We start from the raw sequence: 14145 nt of genomic DNA on the forward strand, positions 1-14145 counted from the left end.
GCAGCTGCTGAGATGATTATGTCAAATCAGCACGCTGTCCTCTCTTTTCCATGTCTAATGATTCTCACCCTTGGAGAAGTGGTTTAAAATGATGCATACCCCTTGGACTCATTGTGAGGCTGCTAACAGCAGTGGCTGTAGAGCAGGAGCTTGGGTGGGACTCTGTCACTCACCTTTCTTGCATGCATGCCCTGCAATTAACTTTAAAAATTATTCCACAAAGCCCTGCTATGGCTGGTTTGGGCCTGATCCAAAGTCCTTTCAAGACAATAGAAAATCTTGCAAGCGCTGTGGCTTAAGCTCTCTGGGGGCAGTAGAGAAGCTGAGCTTGTGTGAATTCATGATTTGAGTTTCCCAAACAATCAGTTGAGAACCTATAAATCAAGACTTGCTTGGCGTTTGTCTCCCCCTCTCTTTTTCAGACCTCATGCCCCCAAAGGCAGAACTGTCACTGACCCCAGTGTGACTGGGAGATGCTGGAAAGGAAGGGGAAAGTTGCTAAATGTAACTCTGCAGCTGCTGCCATGCCCTTGAGACAGCGCAGAGCAGCACTAAAAAGCTTTGCTATACTCAGAAGTGGGTTGGACTTCTTGTGCAAATGTTCCCCGGGGTTTTATATCACAGGCTGGTCTTGCATTCCACACCTTGGCATGTTATTTACTCAACAGCTTTCCTTTGCACTGCAGTTGCGAAGTGAGTAGTTGATCTGGCTGATGCATAAATCAGGTTGTCTGGTGCATTTCACACTGCTGTGGCTGTGCAGCATGTGCCTGTGCCACTGCTCACGCTTTCTGCTTCACCTCTGCAACATCACGGTTTGATTCAGAAAGAATGAGTCTTGGTCATGGGCTCTCTTTCTGAAACTCCAATGTGAGCAATCAATCCAATAATCCTGTGACTTGATTTATAATAATTAATCAATTTTCACTGACCTTAGACGTTTAACTAATCCCACCAATTAAGAATAATCTGTTCTTTATATTCAGAGTTAATAGACCAAAGGCTGAAAAAGCAAGAGCTGGAGAAGCAAGTCTCTTTTTGGAGTCTAAAAGCTCTGGCTTTAAATTCAGACTTGCTGTTTAAGCCTGCTTGTGTTTCACATGATTTGCAAAACAGTCTTGCCCAAAACACTGCCCAGGATCCTACAAGGATTCTGTATGTAGTGTATGGGGCAATGAATACCTGCATCACCAAGGATAAAGACCCCTACAAAAATCTCCTGCTTTCTTTCAATTGCACTGTTCCAACACAGATCTCAGCTCCTATATTGGAAAGCAGTGTGGTATCAAAACCTGGCTTTGATAATGGCTGTGCATGTGGTTCTCATCGGTGTCACACGGCCCAGGGTCTGAGAGCTCTGCAACTGACTGTGATCAGTTAAGGCCTTTTTCCCTTTATGCTTCCACTGACAATAGCACTGGCAGCACCACCCACTATTCTGCATCTAGGCTGAGGGAGGGGCTGCATTTCTCCCTCTGGGTTAACAAATTGCATCCTTGCTGCCGTGGAATAGAGCTGGAACCAAACCACCTTTCTTTACTCCTGCCTTTTGGGTTAAGACTGTAATGCTGTAAGCAGAAATCTAAACAGCTACATCCAACCAGCTGGTAGGTTTTGCCTAAATGCTCCTTTACAAGTTCCTCCTTGAGCATATCTCCTAGCAGCACAGGTGTATGTGGGTCAGAACTAATATTATATTCAGAGCATAACTCTGTGGTCATGACTGGGCACTCATCATATTAGAGGTGTAAACTATTACGCTAGCAGCATTTGAGTGAATACACAATGCTGAGTGACACTACAATAGAAACAGGAGCGCAAAATGGAGATTTGCCTACCTAAATGGAACAACGGGGGCGTTAGGGAAGCAGCATAAAGAGGATTCTGACCACAGCACCAGGATTAATGTTTCTGTTCCTACAAAAAGTGCCGTACATCTCCAGGTTCTTGAATTTAACATTTAGAAGGCTTCAGAGCTGTCTGACACCAGAAGTCAGGGTACTGGGGTGTTAGCAGTAGAAAAGAACATCTTTACCAACTAACACTAGTCCTGTTTAACACAGGTAGCCCGTGTTGCTCCAGTATATCACTGAAGTCAGTAACTAAGTAGTAATATAAAGAAGTTTTGAACATCTGGATAGCTACACCAGGCAGAAACTGCCTGTTAGCTGCAATTTCAGTGAGGATACAGGGAAGCTTGGATCCCCAGTTTGGGTAGGGAATTTTTCTACCAAGTGGCACAATTGCTCTGTGTGATTACCTGAAGGCATCAGTGCTACCTGCTGGCCAGCTCCCTTATAGGTCTTTCTGGCTCCTGCCACATCTTTAGGTGCAGTCAAAGAAGTAGAAGAGTTGCACAAAGGATATCTATCATATCTTTATTTACATACCATGGAAACACACATGCAACATGTCACAGGATTTACTACAATGGAACAGCCTGTCCCTATCTCCTGTTACCAAAAACTTTCATTTTGGCTCACTAGGAAAACTATCACTTCCCCAGAAAGCTCCTAAAAATATTCATTAAAAATAACAGACTTGGCAGGATAAGTAAATGAGTGAGAGCTGCAGGCTGGGATGTCTTGCCACATCCTTGCAGAAACCAGGTGGCTCTCTGGAAGCAAGAAAGGAAGGAAGGAAAGAAGGAGTGGGACTGGGTGGTCCCAAAGACGACAGGTAGGAAGTGGTCCTGTGTAACAGCTAGGGAATATCTGTCTGTAGCAGTGAACAAGGGAGAGAGCAAGAGCTCTGTCAGAGGCTCCCCTCTCACCTAGGTAGCCAGCTTCCTGCTGATCCGTTTTCCATCTTTGATTCTGCCTGGAGGCTACAAGCTTCCTATCCTGTAGGAACCTCTGATCCGTAAGGAGGATCTATCTTTCTTCTCACACAATAGTTAAGAGGTAAAGTTTAAGCTCATATCCCCTTTGACTTGAAGGATCTTTCATATCTTGCCTCTGTTGAGAGGAGGAGATGAAACTGCAGAGCCTTTTCCTGCCAGGACCATCAGAACGGTAGTCATGATCACCTCTTACTAACTGGGAGAGGGGACTCAGCTCAATGGCAGGAATGTGCTGAGCGAAGGGACGGGGAATGCAGCCCTGGTATGGAAAAGGCTGAGGCCACTCTATTTGTAATTAACAAGAGCTTCAGTCTTGTTGGAACCTGGCATGTTCAGAGCCTGCAGCTTCAGTCATTTGCTTGACTTTCTCCTCTAATTCCCATTGCTAGGTATAAACAGTTTGACCCCTGCTCCTGACCATCCAGGCAGGAGTCCCACCCTCCTAAACATTAATGAATGATCCCTGCTCTCCGTTGGCTGATTCAGGCTCCACGCAGCGCCCTTTCCTCCGGGTCACTCTTCGGTTCCGGTGGAATTTGGCATAACAGCGTAGCCCTATGGAAAAGACACGCATAAGTGAGCAGGAGGGACCAGGGCTCACTACAGCAGCAAAATCAAACAATTAGCTCTCAGCCTCAGTTCATGACAGAGCCTGCTGCAGTGGGGACAGTCCCAGGGCTGGGAAGCCTGGGCTGTGTCAAATGAGGTTGCAGAGAAATGGCTCACATGGGAAGGGCATATTGCTTTCTGGGCCATGCTATTCCGTTTGGCTCTCTGTTCTGGTTTGGGATTCATTGGCTCAGGCACAAGATTTCACTGGCTTCTTGAAATACCAATGAGTTATCCTGATTGTTTCCAGTGATTTTATGGAAGCCCTGCTTGGTTTCCCCCTATTACTTCCCATTACTGTCTAAGTGATCTCTCCATGGGGAAATTACTATAGACTTAATGTGCAGCAGCAATGGCTAGGGAGCTCCCCTTGCTATTTATTTCCCTCAAGCTTCAGGAGAGGAGGGAAGAGACTTTGAAGCATTATTACTCAGAGGTCTGATCCAAAGCTCACTGCTGATCTCTTTCAGTTTCTCTGTTTTGGATGCTCGAGGTGCAGGGTCTGAAGGAAACTATGTGATACAGTGTTGATGAATACTAAGGCGGGGTGGGGGGGGAAGGCATTTTATTTGTAAAAAAAACCCAGTACATATTCTCCCATGGCAGTGGAAGGCAATGGAACGGGAGCCTCTGGTCAGGGTAACTCACCAGTTTCTAGCACTGACAGATTTATCTTTTGGTGTCTATCGTTTGACTTCGTTACACCAGAATGTGTAGCTAGTTGGGCCAGACAGGGTACAGCCTGTGTGTAAATAATTCTCACGAAAGCCTCGATTTTCAGTAGCCCAGGATCTGGTCATTGGGGTTAGCAGGAGCTGATTTGATCATCCTGGAACCTGCAACTTTTTTTACCTCCAGAGCAGGCAGCAGATAGCAACAGTGCCAGCACTCCTGAGTGGGGGAGGCTGAGGATTTATAGCTTTTATAATGAGACAGCCCATAAACTGTCCTTGAGTACTTGTACACGGGAGACCCAGCCGATGTCACAGGTCACTGAGCAGCCTTTTGGAGTGCATGGGCTACCTTGAGATCAGCTACCTTGAAGTTGGGTTTCTGCCCCTCATTACTAATCCCCCCAGGGCAGTCTGGCCTCCCAGAAGGAGAGCACACAAGATCAGAGCTCTGCTCTTATCTAGGCATCTTGTCTATCTTATCTGGACCCTACATCTCTGGGGATCTTTTTAATGCTACAGAGGATGCACATTTGGCATCAACTTGTAACTAGCTTAAGTATAAAGTAGGACCAGGGGCAACCCTCGTTAGGCTTGCAGAAACACTTTGCTAGGCTAATCTATCAGAACATCCGCTCTGATGAGGACCTTCAAGTGTTACACGACACACCAAAGGTAAAGACTATCATTTAACATTGCAACTCCAGGAAACCAGTCTGTTTGTGAAAAGAAGTAAATGAGTAAAAAGTAGGTGAATGACCTGGTCAAAGTCACTAGGTACCTAAACACAGGTCACAAAATTTGCCAACCAGAAGTTTGTTCTGGCAGCAAGACCCAGTGCCTGGAGCAGATCCTGAACACAATCAGACTAGAAGGGTGCCTTTCAACATCTTCATAACACAACTGTCTATTAAGGGCTGCTGTGGATTCTTCAGAAATAGTTTTAAGAAACAAAAGTCTGTGTCCTGCCCACACCTACTAAATTGCAACAGGTTCAGCTGAAATTAACTCAGGAAACGCCTATTAGGCATAAGGTCATGTAAAACAAGGCTAGTAGTCTGTTTTTATAACCCGTGATACTTGAAAGCACCATTGCAGTGTTAATATATTGTGGCTTCTGTTAGGTTTGTAGATAGCAGGATTTTTGTTTTCAAGAGGGAAAACAAGATACCCTAGGTGACTCAATGGTCACACTGTGAGTCAGTGGCAGGGAAAGGCTAAGAGCAGCAGAGCTTGGCTCCTATTTTCACATGCGAACCACTATTCTGAGTCAACGCAGCCACCCATGGGGAGAGCAAAGAGCTGAACTCACCTTCAGTGCACATACAGTCATCGTAACATTTGTTGTTAAGGCCTCGATTGTGTGGTTTGCAGACGTGTTCACGCAAGTCACAGCAAGAGCCTGCAACACAGGAACAAGGGTCAGCACAGCTCATTTAGCTTTCCCTTGTGGGGCTACTGACACCCATGACAGCTCCATGGTACAGACATCATCTGTTCCCACAACAAGCCTACAGAGCCTCTGCCCTTCCCTCTGCATACCACTTTCTGTCAGTATTAAAAATCAGGATACTTGTATTAGAACCTGGGCTGGATTTCAAATGATCTCATGTTTGGAGAAATGACTCTACCAAGCTGATCCTGACCTGGGAGGCAGTCAAGGTGATGATCACATGGCTCTCCTTCAGCCGCCACGGTTTCATTTCCACTGTTGGGGCTCTTACTGCGGCGTTTCTCTACGGAAAAAAAAAACAGATGCTGATAGAAAATTTCATGCTAGTGCTTTTATTTTGGAGACTACATTGTTCCAGGGTAAAGACAGCCTCAAACTTCAAGAGTTTGAACTCTAAACCTTCATAGTCTAATCTCCTCCCTATTTCTCAACCCTCCATCCATCATTTTTCCTCTGCCCTCAAACTATGCATCCAAAATGAGAAACATTCTGAAACTGAGCACAAAACACAATCAGCTTGATGCTTTTTCTCTCTTTCCGCACCACTGTGATCTCACATCCTTCAGCACATGTGTGAACACTAACCATGGGACAAGCCTTACAGAATGACTTTTGGGAAAGAGGACAGGGAGGTTTAGCACCTTTCTTTTTAGCAGATGGCCACATTTCTGGTTTGAGATCCTCATAATCTGTCCAGTCAAAGAGTGCCATATCTAGGGTGGGCATCACATCCCCATCTTGCCTGAGGCGGGCCTGCAAACCACAAGAAATCAAAGAGACAACAGATTACACTTCTGTAGCGACACTGAAGTCTTTGCAAATTTTCTTGGTGCTTTTAGACCTTAAAAAGGCTTTATGATTTCCCCCCACCCTGCACCCCTGTCTTGTCCACCAGGGATTCTTGGCAACTCATTTTCAGAAGGGAAGAGTTTTCCCTTGTTGCAGCTGAAGCGAAGAGGGAAGTTTCCACTGCTTCTATGTGAGGACAAAAGGCGAGGGAGGAGCATTAGGAAATGCTGCCTCTCCAGTCAAGTGCTGCTACTGCCTCTCTGGTCCTTGAAGGTGAATGAAGATGGCTAGCTAAGGGAGAGGTAGGGCAGGGAAGAGAAGCAACTAAAGGAACTGTTCGTGAAGAAGAGGTGTTGAGATGTCTCCAAGACAGAGAGCTGCTTTTGAGGGAGGGCTTTGGTGTTAAGTGAGCACTTACCTCTAACTGGGGGGGGAAAAAAAAAAAAAAAAAAAAAAAAAAAGGAAACTGGACCTTAGGTGCAGGAGATTTCTGCCTGCATCAGAGGTGCAGTGCAGTTACCAGCTGTCTCTTCAGCTATCTCTTTACCTGTGACCGTGGTGATGTGGCTGGAAGAACAGGAGGCTCTTCTGTGGAAACAGCTAGTTCCAGTGCAGTGAAGAGAAGCATGGTGGGAGTCAGACTTGTAGCTTCCTCTGCCTGGAGGTTTTGAAACTGTTCTTCAAAGCTTTCAGGTTTCTTGTACAGGGCACTTGGCCCAGCCTCAGGAGTCTTCCCTGCAGAGGGCAACAGGTACAGCAGCATTAGCTTTCTCATCCCTTTTCTCTCTGCATGCCATAGACTTCAGTCAAAGGAATTCAGATTTCATCCAGCCACTGGCCAGTGTCCTACCACCCTGAGCTGCTGTTTAGACCAGCGTAAAACAAAGTCTTGTGCTATTAAAGTGATAGATCAGGTCCAGAGTATATGCATCTTGGTTTTTACACACTTAAGTCATACATAATCACACCTTCTTGAAGATATATGTCTATCTCTTGCTTAAGAAACAAAGGATTTCTTCTTCTGGTCTCAAGAGTACAAAAATGGACCTGTTTAACCATTTTTAAACCAATGGATTAAGCTGCTGCAAATACCTGTGGACGCATTCTTATTTGATTTTAATAGTGGGTTATGTCAATTTAGCTCAAGTCAGGACCTACCTAACCTGAAATAAGAATGTCTTCACAGGCTGATTGCTGCTTTTCCTAAGTATTAATTTAAACATAGACCTTAAGTTAAACCAAAGAAACAAGGGCTGTTTTGTAGTCTGCAAATATTGGTTCAAACCAGCTTTGTTGCATGCTCTTCTATATTGCTTAACATGAGTTATTTAGTCAGTCCCCTGAGAAAACAATAGAGCTCTTCTTACTGATGCAGGGAGGAGTGATAAGTGGAACTCAGGGATACTGACAGCCAGTTTGTCAAATAGTGTAGATTGACACAAATTGCCTGGCTTTAATAGAACTAAAGATTTACCACACTGAGCATACCATACTACAGAGAGACACACCTACAACTTGACCTGCACCAGAAAGTAGTCCCAGTCAAAACCAAGCAACATTTAAAAGTAATTAGTGCAATTTCACATATGCAAAGGTTTTTTTGTTTGGGTTTTTTGTTGTGGGTTTGTTTTTTGGTTTTTTTTTTTTTAGTTTGGCATAAATATAGACGAATACAAGCTCTGATGAGAAGAAACTGATTTTCAAGCTAAGTAAGGGGTTTGTATTATTTCTAGTTCTCGTCATCTTTCAAAGTCAGTGGAGAGATTGAGCCTGGCTTGGACGTGTTTGTTCATAAATTGAACCATTTGCTAAAAAAGCAGAAAAACAAAGCAGGCCACCCCAAAACAACCCTTCAAGTCCTGGGAACTTTCAGAGCTCCCCCTGTAAGGCAAACTAGGTCATTTTCACAAAATTGCAGCCAGCAGCAAAAGCCTCCAGTTCTGGAGTTCCCCTTTTTTCTTGTGCCTCTTTTGTTTGGCAGATTTCGCCCTAGAGCAAGCACACATCCCACACCCTCCACATACCCATGTGGCTCAACCACAGCTGCATCTTCTTGCCCTCACATACACTGACCCAACCACCTCAGCTTCCCTTGGAGCTCAAATACCTCTGTGATGCTTCAGCCTGTCCCTGCGGCTGTGTCGCCGATGCTCTCGGTTCTGCTTCTTCCCTCTCTCAGACCCAGGGGACTGGTTCTCCCTCTCAGGATATGGGAACTCAAAACCCAGGAACACATCCTTATTCTGTTTCAGGGCTGCTGGCTGTCCCTCTGCTGCCAGCTCTTCCACAGCTGGAGCTCCGCTACCCATTCTGAGGGCCTCTTCCTCAGAGGCCAGCCGCCCTCTAGAAGGCATGGCATGGACCCTCTCCTTCTTGGCCAAGCCATGCTTGTGGTGGTGCCCACTTTTGGGCTGCTGCAGCCACATCTCTTGGTTTTGAAGATGGTTGTTGTTCTCAGGGACATTTTTGAGCTTTGTGCCAGGGTCCAGGGAGACTGCAAGACTGATGGCAGAAAGAACCAGCACACACAGGAAGAGGAAAGGAGAGAAGAAGGTGGAAGAAGTTGCCATAATCCTGGGTGCTCTGCCTCACCTGCCATTAAAAAAAAAAAAAAAAAAAAAAAAGGAAAAATAAGAAACCAACTTCCAGGAACTGTAAAGGCAAGCAAGATTCAGACCTAGGACACTTAGATGAAAACAGTTATGGTGTCCAGAGCTGGAAGTGATTTTTTCCCTCCTTGGTTACCTCCTCTTCTCCCAGCCCTGGTTACAGCAGCCGAGACACACGTGCAGGGCCTGCAGGGCTGAAGTCCCAGTTTCATGTGCAAATGAGGGCCATCAATCAGTAGGACATTTCCCTTTGATTCCTGACTAGCCCCCCTACCCTCCCATTCACAGCCTACCATCTGAGGGGCTGGGGAGCCTGGCTCCTGCAGGCCACGGCTCCGGCTCCGAGCTGCCTGCACAGCACCAGCTGTCTGGCTAGGGCTGTTTGCTGCCAGGTTGGCAACCTGGGTCTGGCTGGCACTGGCCCCTCCTCACAGCTGGTTTCCTTGGGATGAAGATGTCAAGATGAACAGAACTGGAGGCAGATGGTAGCCTTGCAGGACAGCAACAGCCCAGAGCAGCTCAAGACAGAGAGACGTGTGCATGCACACACATACAGCTTCAGGGTGGCTCAAACTGGTCAAGGGAAGAAAAAACTGGAAATTTTGTGCTGATACCTCACAGCGTAACAGAGAAACAAATCTTCTGCTGTCAGCAGAGCAGGGGATGCTGATCTAAAGACCAAGGGCCAGGAAGGCAGACTGAGTTTTCTCTAGCTTGTCCCACTTTCCCTCCTTGACCCTGTACAGGTCACTTCACCTCACCCCACCAGGTGAGGCTGTCACTGGGAGGGTAATTTAAGTCTAAAGAACACTTGAGACCAAGTCCCTCAGCACAGCAGCTGCAAGAGTATTCTCATTCATTCTGCTTCACTGTAATATTTTTGAGGGTCTTCCTTCATCCCTGTGTTCGGGTTATGAGACATGTCAGCTTTGGGACATGACACAAGTTAAACATTTCTCCAATTAGGTCATTCTCCCCTGTCCTTTCCCACAAAAGGAGGAAAGGGGTTTTTCAGTGTTTCTAGTGCATCCTTTCACTTTGGGGTAGCTTTCTCAGACTGTCCCTCTCGAGCTGGGCAGCATGAAGGTGTGCTTAAAGCCAGAGTTCCCTGTGACAGTGACTGCCAGAAAACCAGGCCTATGCTTACATTTGAGAAATACTGTCACAAAGTTATAGCCACAGCTCTTCACTCAGCCTTCTCCCCATCTTTCCTGCACCCCAGCTGCACCTGATTTCCATCTGTCTGTTCACCAGGTGAACCACTTTGCTGCATAATTGCAATGGCTCCTACTCCCTCCTCCAGGTGCTTTGCTGTTTGACCAGCCATTGTCACCTGTGAAGGGCAGCAGTAACATCCTTTGACGCCAATCTCAGTATCTTTGTGTGGAGCTGACAGGAGACACCCTAAGAATGGCCTTGGTTCTTCCTTTCCTCTTTTCTTTCAACCTATGAGACAGGTTGAAAATGAAATATTCTGAGTCAGTGAAACCCCTGCCATCATAGCAGCCCCAGCCTCATAGAGCAGCTGGGGAGTTTAGAGGGAGATGTCTTCATCCTCTTAACTGAAAAGTCTGCTCACTCATTTACCAGCTGATTCTGCCTTTCCAAGATTCATTTCTTTTATTGCTCAGAGCCTGGGAGCAAATTTTCAGTTCAGACCTCCCCTGGAAAGAGGTAGGCAGCACAGGGGCCATCTCTTTAATGCAGTGTCTGAAAAGCAGGTCTTTCTACTGGCCACAAAGGACAACAAACTGCTGCTTGAGGATTGATTTAGGAGGTCCTGTGTAGTTCATTTGCTGAAGGCATAAGACTATGAAATCGTATTTTATTGGCAGCTACCTGGGACAAAGGAAAACCAGACCAACAGCTAAATCTTTTAACAAAGCACTTGAAGTCCTGCTTCAAAACCAATGGAACAAATAGCAACCGAGCAAAACCCAAGCTCTGCATCCACAGTCTTTGTCTTTTCCTAGGAATTTCTCTTTAAGAACCAGAGCAAACCAGCCAGATCAAGGCATCACTCAGAACAACTCAAAGAGCTGGAAACAGCATCTTACCTTTTCATCTGTAGGCAAAATGCCAAGAGGAGAGAACAAGTGCAAAGAGAATGCGAGGCGGGTGTCTCCAATCTCACTCACACAGACATGGGCTCTTTGATGGTGAACCTGACAGACACGTTAGCTGTGGATTCTGGTTTTCAGCAGGAGCTAGAAAGCAGCTAAATGCTGCAGGGCAGTTAAACAGAAGGTCTGCTTCAAAGTGTAGGGGGCATTTATTTAAGCTGCCCAGCTGTCTTGTTGGCATGACACAGGATGAAAGTGCAGCTAGGGCACATGGGTTGCCTCATCTCTGCACTGGCTGAGAGGGCAGGCTAACGTGCTGTGTTACTGGGAACCTTGCATTAATAATGCAGATAAATACCTGTACTGCACCGTTGTCAGGGGAGGTCTGAGCTGTTTGCCAAACCAAAACAGTGCATGGACAACTTTTGGTACCTTGGCTTAATGCAACACTGCTGTGCTAGAGGCACAGAAGTCCCAGCCTTCTCTTAACCACTTACTTCTATGCCCTGATCTATCTTTAACTTCAGAAACCTCTTCCTACCTTCTCCATTTTTCTTACCCTGCAGAAGCTGTAAAATTCACGCTTCCAAAAGGCAGCTAGAAAACACAATGCATCCCTAGTTCTCCTCAGCGCTCAGGTTCCTCAATGTCTGAGCACCAAAGTAAAGTCCACCCCCCTCCTCTGTCAGGACCACAGGCCACAAAAGAAGTCCATGCTAGCCCTGGGCTTCTTGATGCAGGTGACAGCAATTTTGTCACACTGCTGATACACCTTTTCTGCAAAGGGTGAAATTTTGCCCTGAAACGTATAGCAGGGAGAAAGAAGCCTGGTCTTGTAAGCAGATGTCTTTCCTAAATTGCTCTAAAACAAATACATTACAGGTCCAGAACTCATCCTCTTCTTCGGGTTCATATATTAATAAAGGAAATAGCTAAAGTACTTGCCAAGTTCAGCTGCCCCTGTAGTTCTTCACAACCCCAGACCTCCATCCTCCTTACTCCACCCAATGCCTTGCACTTCCTTTATGTACCCTCAGGATTACGAGCCACCTGCCTCTTGAGGTAGCAAACCTGCCTACTAACAAGAAAATGTGTAAAGCAAAGATAAGGTCTTAAAGCTACCCAGGGTGCAGGCTCAGGGCTGATGAATGAGTTGCAGTGTTGTCTCCCAGCCACCATTTCTGATGCATTTTGGGTTAGTAGTGGATGGTCGCAACCCTGTAAGGGAAATTAAAGGGGTTTTTTTTGCATCTTGAGTAACTTTCCCTGTGGGCAGTCTCTTTCTCTGGGCTCACTGATGCAATTGCTATTACTCTGCTCTCTGCTTGTAATCCTGCAAGGTAGCCTTGGACTGAGTAGGTACACAGAAACTCAGGCATGTTTTTCCCCTATAAATACAGTTATGTCACCTTGGTGGGGAAATAGGCTCAGAAACTGCCCCTGCTGTATTTGTTTTGTATTTGACAAAACATCAAATAATCGACATTCATTCACATATCTGATTTAAAACATGATACGTGACAGTCCTAGCTTTAACTTTTCACATATGTTCTTCATGTCACAGCCAAGAGGAACAAAACTCTTGAACCGAGAAATAGAGAATATCAAGATACTTTATCACCCCAGACGACAGTGATGCAGTTTGTATGCTCAAGGGCTGTACTAAGCTAGACCCAAGTATGTATTCTGGGCCAGATTTCTCTTTGGCTCTGATAAGCTCAGACTTTGGCAGGAGTGCGTAAAGATTTCCTGGACTCCAGACAATTCCAAGCTGCAGCAACAGACAAAGTGTATGTGCATCTACATGGGTGTTGTGTGTATGTGCATGTGTGGCAGGGATGATAGACAATAAACCCAGCTTCATGTGCCAGGCTCCCTGTAAATAAGAAGCCATAGGGTGATGGATGGGCTTGGGAAGGCCTGGAGCAGAATGGACGGGGTAGGCTCCATGGTAGCTGACATGCAGAGAGCTGGCTGGAGCCAGGAGGATGGCATTGTGCAGATAAATGAGATTTCACTTCCCTGCTGGGTCTCTTTCCATCTGTTTTTCTGTTTTTGGAGGCAAATGCTGGGAAGCTTCATATACAATCTGCCAAGAGACCTTCCCATTTCAAAGGGATCTCTCCCAGCTTTCTAGGGTCCCCAAAAGCAGACAGGTAATCTTATATGCACCCTTCTCTTTACCCCACTGGGGCAAAAGTAATAATGCCTTTCTTCTCTCCAACATTTCTTGCACACTCACTTTGCAAAGAATATTTTTTTTGCTGCTGGCCTGGACAGCCTTGGGATGACAGAGCAGCAGAGTCCCCTGCTCACAGATTTCCAGTTCTTTTGGGTCCCTCTTCGGAGCTGCCCTCCTCCTTTCTTAGGTTTCCTGTATCCATCGTCACCTTTCCTCCCTACTTTGCCTTTCATATTTATCTGATTCCACAGTTTCCTTGTCCCTCATGACTGTGTTTGGTATGAGAGATTTCCCCTCTGCAGATATTTAGGCTAGGCTACTTGAATCCCGCCACCGCCCTTTGAAACATCTGCTTTCCTTTTGCTTGTGTTGTTTTCTCTTGCTTTCTGCCATCACCAAGCAGCACGCCGCTGTAGAAAGGGCCAAATTCACTAATACACTAATTGCACTAGTGGCACAAGAGACAGGACATAGAGATTCAGGCTAGCAGGGGGTTGGCTAGTAGCTGTAGTTGCCCCTGTGCCTCCACAAAGCATCTTCCTGGGGCAACTCATGCCCAGTGACCACTTGAAATGTGACTCGCTCAACATTAGTTGAAGGGCTGGAACTGGGACTCTGGTTTTGCTGGCCCACTGGCCCAGGCAATCCCTTCCCGTCACCACTCACCTCTGGCTGACAGACTGCACTCTGTCCTCCTAACCACCGAGGACAGAAATGGCTTGTTCACACAGCGCAACGCAGGAAATACACTCTCCTGCAGCCCAGACTTGTGAGTAAGCTGGCAGTTTTGTACTTGTCACTAAGTCACTGCTAAGCTCCAACACCCTGGCCCTGATGAACACTGGACACCTTGCAAGTCCTTCAAGTCACTACGTGCCTCTCGCCTTCAGCCACAGCCATGCCCCGCTTTCTCCTGTGCCTACGCGG

General features: G+C 46.3%; 1 protein-coding gene across 1 annotated transcript; it reads right to left on the reverse strand.

Moving 5' to 3' along the window:
• Positions 1-3284: 3284 nt before the first annotated feature.
• DRAXIN (dorsal inhibitory axon guidance protein) lies at positions 3285-8934 on the reverse strand. The gene is made up of 6 exons (XM_009480861.2): positions 8472-8934; positions 6912-7099; positions 6217-6328; positions 5769-5858; positions 5435-5524; positions 3285-3397 (listed from the first exon to the last, which is right to left on the reverse strand). The coding sequence occupies exons 1-6, from the start codon at positions 8932-8934 to the stop codon at positions 3285-3287; spliced, it is 1056 nt and encodes a 351-aa protein (XP_009479136.2).
• Positions 8935-14145: the final 5211 nt, after the last annotated feature.

The sequence above is a fragment of the Pelecanus crispus genome, chromosome 15, assembly GCF_030463565.1.
Source record: "Pelecanus crispus isolate bPelCri1 chromosome 15, bPelCri1.pri, whole genome shotgun sequence".
NCBI lineage: Eukaryota > Metazoa > Chordata > Aves > Pelecaniformes > Pelecanidae > Pelecanus > Pelecanus crispus.

What these genes read in the sequence shown, in the direction of transcription:
- DRAXIN (XM_009480861.2), bottom strand. Translation starts at nt 8,934, where the DNA reads ATGGCAACTTCTTCCACCTTCTTCTCTCCTTTCCTCTTCCTGTGTGTG. An exon ending in CAGGCTGAAGCATCACAGAG is followed by an intron (nt 7,100 to 8,471) that starts GTATTTGAGCTC and finishes TGCCCTCTGCAG; the next exon opens with GGAAGACTCCTGAGGCTGGG. An exon ending in CCACATCACCACGGTCACAG is followed by an intron (nt 6,329 to 6,911) that starts GTAAAGAGATAG and finishes TGTGGTTTGCAG; the next exon opens with GCCCGCCTCAGGCAAGATGG.